This window comes from Episyrphus balteatus, chromosome 2 (assembly GCF_945859705.1).
Source record: "Episyrphus balteatus chromosome 2, idEpiBalt1.1, whole genome shotgun sequence".
Lineage (NCBI taxonomy): Eukaryota > Metazoa > Arthropoda > Insecta > Diptera > Syrphidae > Episyrphus > Episyrphus balteatus.
The window spans coordinates 60,519,686-60,532,639 of record NC_079135.1 but is presented as its reverse complement, the minus strand read 5'-3'; the positions used below and the strand labels follow the sequence as shown (position 1 = coordinate 60,532,639).

Sequence of the window (12,954 nt, the reverse complement as noted above, 5' to 3'; positions counted from 1 at the left end):
AATGCAACCTAGCTCTTTTGGAACATCAGAAGATAAACTAGGATTTGACGTATCAAAAATACTACGCAAAAAATCTAAACTATAAAATTGAATGTTTCTTGAAAGACAAGTTCGCTTGATTTTTTTTGATTTGTTCCATAAACATAGAGTTAATGACGAATCATGTGAAAATGGAGGAAAGCGATTTCTAATTTGACTCCGAAGTAAGTTCCAAATTCGATGAAATGCCCGATTTTATAAGTATTTTTGTGTACTTGAAAACTGCCATATAAAATCGTTTGCCAACTTCACAGTAGGTACCTGTCGAAGCGAGCAGTTATTTCAGTCATTTAGAGGAATGAGTTACCTATAAAATCCTGAACAACTAACTTTGGTCTGGGAAAAAAATGGTAATTGAAAAAAAATAGTTTCATCATTTTTGCTGTTTTTTTTTACAAAATTGTTTTACATATAAAAATTGTAGCTTAACATGTTCTGCGGCCCACAAAAATTACTATCTCGCTGTTTTGGCCCCTTGTAACCATTGAGTTTAACATGCCTGGGCTACAGGATAAAACTGTTTTTAGGTGGTTACCCTAATACGTAAAAATTCGCGTTTTCGGACGCGTCTGTCTGTCATGGGTATTTTTGTAATCAGGGCGACGAGGGCGTCAGGATCCAATTATTTCCAGGTGGTTACCCCAATCCCTAAAAAAGCGTAAAAAACGCGTTTTCAGGCTCGTCTGTCGGGTGTTTGGGCGCGGTTAAAACGTCAGTCATGGGTGTTTTTGTAATCAGGAAGATGAGGGCGTCAGGATCCAATTATTCCCAGGTGGTTACTCTCACTAAATCAATTTTCAGAAAAAATGTACTTTGATGAACTTTTTCTCAGCAAAGGCAAACACATGCTGGCAGATGTTCGTTTTCGTCATCACCATGACTGGGACTTTTTCTAATATTAATATGAATCGGTTACCTCTCACGCAAAAAATCTGCTCCCAGCTCTCGGTCTATCCTGGAGTTTCTCAAGTTCGGTGTTGCCGATAATACTGAGTTAACTTGATTTACATTTCCTAGTTCGAAGACAAATGCAGACGAGTTCTTGTTTGATAAGCCAAGACATTATTTGTATAAACTGTCACAAATATTTCAGGGGTATTTTTCAAACTGGAAGTTGACCTGTTACTTCTGTTTTTTTTTTTTAACTCGAAGTTAAGAAGAAAAGTGAATAAATCAAATGTTCAACTTTCGAGTTGAAGCATTAAATTATATTAAAAATCCAACAACTTCTTAAATGTGCGAAAAAAAATTAAAAAAAAAAAAAACTTTAGGAAAACGAATGATACTCAATGTTAAATGGATCAGATAGGGCCGAACTTTTCAAATTTGTCAGAAATATTTACCGCTAAAGAATGCTTCTAATAACGGAGTATATATAACCCAAAACTTATTATTGAAATACATAATAAATATCTACAATATTCTTTTTTTGCTTGTTAAAAAAGTGTTAAATTTTTCGTTCAAATATATTAGATTTTTTAAAGGTTCCAGTCGAGCCAATGCTTAAAAATTCATAAAAAAAAACCTTTGTTAATGTAATGATAACGTAAAATAAATGAATCTTTGAATTGAATGTTAAGCCGTATTGAAAATATCGAAAAATATATCAAATATCATATAAATATGATCTTTTTACTATTACACAAAATAATACTTACAAGTAGCTGAGGACGTCCAAGTGCTGTGAGTTTGATTGCGGTTATTCCAGTTCCAAATGTGGCACCTTAAATAAAATTAATTGTTTTTTTTTATAATATTTAACAAAGGAGTTTTAATTTCAATTATTTTGAAAGTGTTGGTACACCCAGAGTAAAAACAGAGGATAAGGGTTTATTTTCAGCCTTTAAATTTAAGTTCACGATCAGTTATATTTGTCAAGTATTATTAACGCTTTTTTCTATCAGTTAACATTAACCCTGTTCTATTGAGTGGGGTGGGGGGGAGGGGTGGTGGTTGAGGTGTCAGTGACGGGCCGTGGCGTCGGTGAAACCAGAAAAGTGTGTAACTCCATTTTAGCAAATATTATAGAAGAGCATTAAAACCTCATCGTTTTGAAGGCATTTACATTGTATACATATATATTTCTATAGTACTATCAATCGAAGAAAATACTTTAGCGACATCTTTTGGTAGATCTGCATTTCAATTTCCTGCATAAGGTTCAAATATAAAATAAACTAGCGATCCCACTGCACAGTGTGCAATATGACAAATCTAGCGGAACTTAATTCAATTTTTTTTTTGCTTTAAATATAAAAAAAGTATGCAAGATGATTCATAGAAAACCGGTTTTCAACTTGGCATTCAAATTGTTAATCATCCATACATAAACAAAGAGGTATCTCGCTGAAAGTGACCCCTTTGTTTAAAATCGACAAAATCGTTAAATATTTCCTTGATGTTCAAACTAAGCGTGTGCCTCAGTGATATAAGTTAAAAGTGTAAAAGTGTAAAAGTTTGGAAATATATTATTTGAAGTCCCAAGCATATTCCCAGGTAATAATCAACCCATAATTTAAAGTATAAGCAAGTCATTTTGAAGGTACAATTTGAGTAGCCAAAAATATACAAAATTTTTTTTCAAGTTGAGTTTTAAAAATGTATCCTCATGTATCTTTCGTGAAATAAGTTTTTTTATAACTGTTAATTTATGGTCTATCAGATTGTGTTTAATTTGGCTGTGAATATTTGCGGCACTCATACACCTTTTTTTAATTTTCGATGGTATGTTTAGTATGAAAAATCGTGAAATTTTTGAGATTTGGTATCATAATAGATTGCAGAATGCAAATAACCTCATTTATGACTATATAATAGAAAAACTCAATATTGAGTCCAAAGATCAAAGCCTAAGAAGTCTAAAAATTTTTGTTAGCAGTTTAAAGTCTAAGATCCGGCCATAGGACGACCTACCCTCATCGTTATACCAGTTGAGAGTTATATTTTCTGAAAAGTAGTGTCTAAGGAAATAAATTGCACATGGGTTGCCAAGCGATATCCTGTCAAGGCATAGGGTTGCCAGGCCTTAAAGTTTATTTTTCCCTATTTTAGAATACGCCACCCTGCTTATATGGCAACCCAAAGAGTTATAAAAAAAATATAATGAGGGTAGGTCGTCCTATGGCCGGATCTCCTACTATTAAGTAAAAAAAATAGACATAAGATGGAAGAGCAGCTACCGAAAGCTTCCACGGTTTCTTGCTACAAATGAGATATGGCTTGAAAGGGAATTAACTATTCCAATTAACTTGAGCAAGATGCTAGCGTCTGAAAGTTTAACAAATACTTATCCACGTAGTATAGGACGACCAAAAAAAGAATTTAGTGCTTGCCACCCCAAAGTTAAAAAACGCAAGTTTCAGGTCTTATTAAAACATGTAACATCTGAAGAGCTTACAGTAGCTGCTGAAACTTCAACTAGGGCAAAAGCAAAGAATTGGCAACTTCTTCACCATCGCGAGCCACTAAGATCAAGAAAACACGGCAATCAGCTCTTTCCCATCCAAGAATGTCCACTGAACAGGTCTTGTCCATTATCAGCACTAGCACTAGAGTGTATACAAATTTAAGGGACAGTAATAAAAGTATTGGATGTAATGCCTATCCTCAATATCATCTTGTTAAAAAAGCTAAAGAAGAATGTTATCCGACGGAAGATATGATAACTATAACTGAGATGTCAGCTGAAGTTAATCTACAAGCTTTACTGGATTTGACAGTCAAAAGAATGTGCCTTGTTCAAAAAGAAATACTTAGCCAAGTAATTTCGCCATTGTCGTTGCGTCTGCTAACGAAATGGGGCTGTGACGGCAGTTCGGCTCAAAGCCGTTATAAACAATGTTTAAACGATTCTGAATATAGTGACGAACATCTTTTCATGATCACGGTAGTGCCTCTTCGCTTAGTTGACGATTCGTCAAAAATATACTGGCAAAATCCCCGTCCTAATTCGACAAGATTTTGCAGGCTGGTACGGTTTGTATATAAAAAGGAAACCAAAGATGTGACTGCAATAGAAGCATCAAATATTAAAACGCAAATTGAAAACCTAATTCCTACTCATTTTAAGATGGCCAACTCAGAAATAGTATGTAATCATAGTCTTTTCCTGACTAAAATATACCAAATCAATGTTAAACTCAAATTGCATCCATATTAAAGGCTTTTAAAGTCAAAAAATAAAAAAAAAAACATGAAAAAGTGAAGTATTTGTTTAAAAAATGCTCTGTAAGCGACCGAAACATAACAATCTAGGTTGGAACAGTGTTAAACATATAGCTATATACAGGAATAGCTTCTCTCTAAACTAAAAACTGCTTAAAAAAAAACTTAATTATTCGAAATTATCAGTATTTGAATAGTCCTGACCTAAGATTTTATCTCGAAAACCTGAGCCAAGTTTTTAAAACGGTTGCGACCACTGAATTCAGCACACTCGAACTAACTAGAATCGATGTGTCTACGCTCTGTTGCAAAAAAAAGTTCTAAAAACTATCACAGTGTTATTAAATACCACAATATGTATAAGTTCAGATAAAAGATGTAGTATCCGAAACTAATCAGACATTTATTTATAAATATTTATAATGGACGTTCATCCTGAAGGTAGAGCCTTTAATTGTAACAATTAAGATCAGAAGATGCAGGTTCAGCTTGTTTAATATTAAAATGTGTAATAAGTAGTAAAATCTAACAATTTGGTTTAGAAAACTATGTTTTATATTGTTAAAACAAAACTTAATATAAATATGCATATTGCTTACAATTTCATTTTATAATAAAAAATATGCATTTTGTATGTTTAGAACAGAAATTAGTCCTTTTATTATTATAAAAGTTTATATAATTGCCAAAACTTATGGTCCTACTTCAGTGTAAAAAATGGTTTTTCAAAGCTCCCGTTAAAAAAAAAATGCAAAATATAAAAATAATTTTATTTTTATATCATATTTCAGTTATTTATAATGAATAGGGTAGAGTTCCCTATTTGCGGCCGTCTCCAGTCTCCGGCCACCTTTCGGAAAATCGTTATAGCTAGGGATTTCGTAGAGTTTATTCCAAAATTTTGCTCTTATGCTGTTCTCTTATATGTTAGAACAGCATACGAGTGAAAATTTGGAATAAACCCCTTTGAAATCACTAGTTATAACGATTTTACGAAAGGTGGCCGGAAACTGGAGACGGCCGCAAATAGGCAACTCTACCCTAAAAGAAAAAAAAATTCTCAAAAAACTCGCTTTTTGTGGACATTGTCAAAATTTGAAAATGGACCTGCCTTTGTGAATGAAACGATACTTTCTAAGCTCGGTAAGATACAAAATTGGTTATTTATGAAGATAACGGTAGTTAAATATCATTTCATAGTTATTTTTCAATAATCCTACAAAAAAAAAAAAACTACAAAAAAAGTCAAACTGTAAGAGCTATTAATTTAGTTCCGCTAGATGAGCGAAATTACACACTGTGCACCGGTGGCCACGCAAAACAGAAATTTTAATTTTAATTTCGATTTAATTTAAGTACTTTAGGAATAAAAATATACAATGGCATTTGTATGAGTTTAAATTTTCTAATTTGTTAATAAAATAAAAATAATTAACTTTGAGGGAATTCCCAGTTTAAGGAACGGTAGATATCAGCTTTGTCTAACAGATGGCATTTAAATCTAATTTTCAGAAAATTTGGATTTACATACTTTTCTGGTTTCACCGACGTTATGTCGTCTTTCCTTGTTGCCACAGATAAACATAATACACTTAATTATAGTTGTAACCGTTAATTTTTAATAATTTTCCAAATTAATTCAATGTTTTAAAAATTGCACTTTTAAAGATTTTCCGAATGGTGAACTTACAAAAATGATGCTGAATGCTTTTTTATCAAAAAAACTGAGAGCTTAGTTTTTTTATCTAAAAAAAAAAACAAAGTGAAAAAAATAATGAAAATTATTTTTATTTTTAAGCGGAGTGATTGAATATAATTCAATTAAAAAGTTAATAACTTTTTAATAATAAAAAGTTATTAACTTTTTAATTAAAAAAAAAAACAATTTGAATATACTTTTCTCAAAAGTTAGAAACAACAACAAACTCGATTGTCAAGCTCGGAGATGGCGATTCCGTCATCACTATTTCAAAATGGCGACATGGTGTTTACTATAAGTATGCCTGGTTTTCTGTTTATCATGGGTAATACTCACAACTCCGTTGAAAAAAAAAGGTAACAACTTTCCCGATAGTAACCCTAAGTAACTTACCCGATATAGCTTCAAGACATTTTATAAAAACTTCCATGTTACGTTCACAAGTTGCCTCGTTGAGATAGAAGTACGTTCGAGCACTACTAACTTTGTATCGCCTATCGGCAAATGATTTATCCACATGATATTGAGGTAAGGCGCCTTCTTCGTGGACGTCACCAACACTTGACACAGATGACCTTAAATGTAAAAAATAGTTTTGAAAAATCTCATAAATTAAAATCATATTCAAAGAAGTAGCTTCACACAATAGGTGGACTACGGACGGATCATGTAGAGAAGTCTGATAATATAAATAAAATAATGAGACTTACAGATCTAATATTCACTTAGCTTGCTAATTTATCTCAAGTAGAAAGGGGACATAATAATTCATTGGTGATTCATACCAATGAATAAATTATGTCCCTTTTCTACATTTTTGGCTGGCCACACAATTACTGAGGGCCCCTGCCCAGTGGCGTAGATAGGGGGGGGGGGGGGGATCAGGGGGATATATCCCCCCCCATTGGGATCGATAATTGTGCAGTATAAACAGTCATGAATAAATAAGTTGAAGAAGCGCACTTTGAAAAAAAAAAACGCTATGGATTTCGAGTTCTTGATTAGCTTAAAGGTTATAAATATGGTTTACCAACTTTCGTTGCCATTAAGTCGGTGATTCAAAGAGTGAATTTAGACTTGGTCCAAGCAATGCAGCTCGCTAAAGATTTAAGGGATCAACTAAAAATTAAACGGGCAGAAGACGACTCATTTTCGAAAGTTTTTTGTATATGGGAAAAATTGGCTGAAATCCTTGACATAGGCGTTAAACATAAGAGAATAGTGAAGCGACAAAAGAATCGTTCGAACCCTTCGGTTCAAAGTACAGTAAAGAATATTTTCGTGTTACTGTTTTCAATCTTTTTCTCGATTTCTATGTAATGGGCCTTGGAGAAAAATGTACAAACCATGAAAACACACTAGAAGGGTTTCCGGTTCTTTAATGAAACTGTTGAGTTTTACCAAAAACTAGATTACATAAAATAGAACAAAAACAATAAGATTTCCATATAGTTTTCATCCAAGAAGGAAATATTATTTAAACAATCGGGATTTCCTAATTGCTTTACCGACTTCCAAAAAGGAGGAGTTATTCAATTCGTCTGTACTTTTTTTTTTGTGTTTGTCACCTCATAACTTTGGATCGAGTGAACCAATTTGATAATTCTTTTTGTAGGTATTGAAAAGCTGGTGCCTGTTCAGTACTATTAGAAAAACCATAAAACCCAGTTTTGATCCATGGAAGTCGGTTTTGTTTTTTTAATAAAAAAAATACGATCATGTACGGAATCACCTATTCGAACTTACTATAGAAATATTGGTCACAATTTTTGTTCTAGTGCCAAGTTGGAAAAAATATGAAATTTTTACAAAACATTTTGAAAGATTTTGTACATGAAAATAATAAGAAATCTCTATGGAAAAACCTTATTAATTGTTGATATTAATAAGGTTTCTTCATGAAGCATTTCAATAAGGAAATCTGTTGGTATTTAGGTGGTCCTGGTCATATTTTTCTCTGTGTGAAGATTTAAAAACTCAGAAAAGATATTTGATCAGAAGGAAAAATACTTCCTCTATGAACTCATTGAAAGCGCTCGAAAACTGCACCGAAAAAAGTTGTCCTGGTATTCATATTTTATTAAAGATATTAGCTACACTGCTGGTTTCTACGTCAACTACCGAAAGAAAGTTCTCCAATTTAAAGAGAATAAAAACAATACAAAGAAGCATTATTAAAACTTAAAACAAAATTTATCCCCCCCCCTTAGCAAAAAGCTATCTACGCCACTGCCCCTGCCCCGTACTAAAATAGGGACCCAGACTAATTAAATGGATTTTTAGGCATACAATATTCTGTCATTTTTTCTCTCAGGGATCCAAGGATTTAACTGTTTTTTATATTTTATGTTACATTAATTTAAAACGGTTATTATTTTTCCCAGCGTTTCGTAAGCGTTTTTCTACTCTAACTTAACTATTCAAAACATTATAAATTCGATTCTTTTCTGCTCCTATTGCATATTTCCCGGGCACTGATAGAAAATTGAACATAAAAAAAAAAAACAAAAAATATAAATATAAATATAAATATAAATATAAATATAAATATAAATATAAATATAAATATAAATATAAATATAAATATAAATATAAATATAAATATAAATATAAATATAAATATAAATATAAATATAAATATAAATATAAATATAAATATAAATATAAATATAAATATAAATATAAATATAAATATAAATATAAATATAAATATAAATATAAATATAAATATAAATATAAATATAAATATAAATATAAATATAAATATAAATATAAATATAAATATAAATATAAATATAAATATAAATATAAATATAAATATAAATATAAATATAAATATAAATATAAATATAAATATAAATATAAATATAAATATAAATATAAATATAAATATAAATATAAATATAAATATAAATATAAATATAAATATAAATATAAATATAAATATAAATATAAATATAAATATAAATATAAATATAAATATAAATATAAATATAAATATAAATATAAATATAAATATAAATATAAATATAAATATAAATATAAATATAAATATAAATATAAATATAAATATAAATATAAATATAAATATAAATATAAATATAAATATAAATATAAATATAAATATAAATATAAATATAAATATAAATATAAATATAAATATAAATATAAATATAAATATAAATATAAATATAAATATAAATATAAATATAAATATAAATATAAATATAAATATAAATATAAATATAAATATAAATATAAATATAAATATAAATATAAATATAAATATAAATATAAATATAAATATAAATATAAATATAAATATAAATATAAATATAAATATAAATATAAATATAAATATAAATATAAATATAAATATAAATATAAATATAAATATAAATATAAATATAAATATAAATATAAATATAAATATAAATATAAATATAAATATAAATATAAATATAAATATAAATATAAATATAAATATAAATATAAATATAAATATAAATATAAATATAAATATAAATATAAATATAAATATAAATATAAATATAAATATAAATATAAATATAAATATAAATATAAATATAAATATAAATATAAATATAAATATAAATATAAATATAAATATAAATATAAATATAAATATAAATATAAATATAAATATAAATATAAATATAAATATAAATATAAATATAAATATAAATATAAATATAAATATAAATATAAATATAAATATAAATATAAATATAAATATAAATATAAATATAAATATAAATATAAATATAAATATAAATATAAATATAAATATAAATATAAATATAAATATAAATATAAATATAAATATAAATATAAATATAAATATAAATATAAATATAAATATAAATATAAATATAAATATAAATATAAATATAAATATAAATATAAATATAAATATAAATATAAATATAAATATAAATATAAATATAAATATAAATATAAATATAAATATAAATATAAATATAAATATAAATATAAATATAAATATAAATATAAATATAAATATAAATATAAATATAAATATAAATATAAATATAAATATAAATATAAATATAAATATAAATATAAATATAAATATAAATATAAATATAAATATAAATATAAATATAAATATAAATATAAATATAAATATAAATATAAATATAAATATAAATATAAATATAAATATAAATATAAATATAAATATAAATATAAATATAAATATAAATATAAATATAAATATAAATATAAATATAAATATAAATATAAATATAAATATAAATATAAATATAAATATAAATATAAATATAAATATAAATATAAATATAAATATAAATATAAATATAAATATAAATATAAATATAAATATAAATATAAATATAAATATAAATATAAATATAAATATAAATATAAATATAAATATAAATATAAATATAAATATAAATATAAATATAAATATAAATATAAATATAAATATAAATATAAATATAAATATAAATATAAATATAAATATAAATATAAATATAAATATAAATATAAATATAAATATAAATATAAATATAAATATAAATATAAATATAAATATAAATATAAATATAAATATAAATATAAATATAAATATAAATATAAATATAAATATAAATATAAATATAAATATAAATATAAATATAAATATAAATATAAATATAAATATAAATATAAATATAAATATAAATATAAATATAAATATAAATATAAATATAAATATAAATATAAATATAAATATAAATATAAATATAAATATAAATATAAATATAAATATAAATATAAATATAAATATAAATATAAATATAAATATAAATATAAATATAAATATAAATATAAATATAAATATAAATATAAATATAAATATAAATATAAATATAAATATAAATATAAATATAAATATAAATATAAATATAAATATAAATATAAATATAAATATAAATATAAATATAAATATAAATATAAATATAAATATAAATATAAATATAAATATAAATATAAATATAAATATAAATATAAATATAAATATAAATATAAATATAAATATAAATATAAATATAAATATAAATATAAATATAAATATAAATATAAATATAAATATAAATATAAATATAAATATAAATATAAATATAAATATAAATATAAATATAAATATAAATATAAATATAAATATAAATATAAATATAAATATAAATATAAATATAAATATAAATATAAATATAAATATAAATATAAATATAAATATAAATATAAATATAAATATAAATATAAATATAAATATAAATATAAATATAAATATAAATATAAATATAAATATAAATATAAATATAAATATAAATATAAATATAAATATAAATATAAATATAAATATAAATATAAATATAAATATAAATATAAATATAAATATAAATATAAATATAAATATAAATATAAATATAAATATAAATATAAATATAAATATAAATATAAATATAAATATAAATATAAATATAAATATAAATATAAATATAAATATAAATATAAATATAAATATAAATATAAATATAAATATAAATATAAATATAAATATAAATATAAATATAAATATAAATATAAATATAAATATAAATATAAATATAAATATAAATATAAATATAAATATAAATATAAATATAAATATAAATATAAATATAAATATAAATATAAATATAAATATAAATATAAATATAAATATAAATATAAATATAAATATAAATATAAATATAAATATAAATATAAATATAAATATAAATATAAATATAAATATAAATATAAATATAAATATAAATATAAATATAAATATAAATATAAATATAAATATAAATATAAATATAAATATAAATATAAATATAAATATAAATATAAATATAAATATAAATATAAATATAAATATAAATATAAATATAAATATAAATATAAATATAAATATAAATATAAATATAAATATAAATATAAATATAAATATAAATATAAATATAAATATAAATATAAATATAAATATAAATATAAATATAAATATAAATATAAATATAAATATAAATATAAATATAAATATAAATATAAATATAAATATAAATATAAATATAAATATAAATATAAATATAAATATAAATATAAATATAAATATAAATATAAATATAAATATAAATATAAATATAAATATAAATATAAATATAAATATAAATATAAATATAAATATAAATATAAATATAAATATAAATATAAATATAAATATAAATATAAATATAAATATAAATATAAATATAAATATAAATATAAATATAAATATAAATATAAATATAAATATAAATATAAATATAAATATAAATATAAATATAAATATAAATATAAATATAAATATAAATATAAATATAAATATAAATATAAATATAAATATAAATATAAATATAAATATAAATATAAATATAAATATAAATATAAATATAAATATAAATATAAATATAAATATAAATATAAATATAAATATAAATATAAATATAAATATAAATATAAATATAAATATAAATATAAATATAAATATAAATATAAATATAAATATAAATATAAATATAAATATAAATATAAATATAAATATAAATATAAATATAAATATAAATATAAATATAAATATAAATATAAATATAAATATAAATATAAATATAAATATAAATATAAATATAAATATAAATATAAATATAAATATAAATATAAATATAAATATAAATATAAATATAAATATAAATATAAATATAAATATAAATATAAATATAAATATAAATATAAATATAAATATAAATATAAATATAAATATAAATATAAATATAAATATAAATATAAATATAAATATAAATATAAATATAAATATAAATATAAATATAAATATAAATATAAATATAAATATAAATATAAATATAAATAAAAAGACAAGGTATGATCATTAGAGCCGCCATCTTACAAAATGGGGTAATAAGGTTTTGACGTTTGCATTTGGC

General features: G+C 21.4%; 1 protein-coding gene across 5 annotated transcripts in view; it reads right to left on the bottom strand.

The window, feature by feature from the left end:
• LOC129912126 (proline dehydrogenase 1, mitochondrial) overlaps positions 1-12,954 on the bottom strand; it is a 246,369-nt gene that overhangs the window by 145,742 nt on the left and 87,673 nt on the right. For all 5 annotated transcript variants that reach the window (XM_055990248.1, XM_055990249.1, XM_055990252.1 and 2 more), the window contains 2 exons: positions 6,296-6,477; positions 1,698-1,762 (listed from right to left, as the gene is read on the bottom strand). In XM_055990248.1, coding sequence (XP_055846223.1) covers positions 1,698-1,762; positions 6,296-6,477 — 247 coding nt within the window. The remainder of the gene's footprint in view (positions 1-1,697; positions 1,763-6,295; positions 6,478-12,954) is intronic.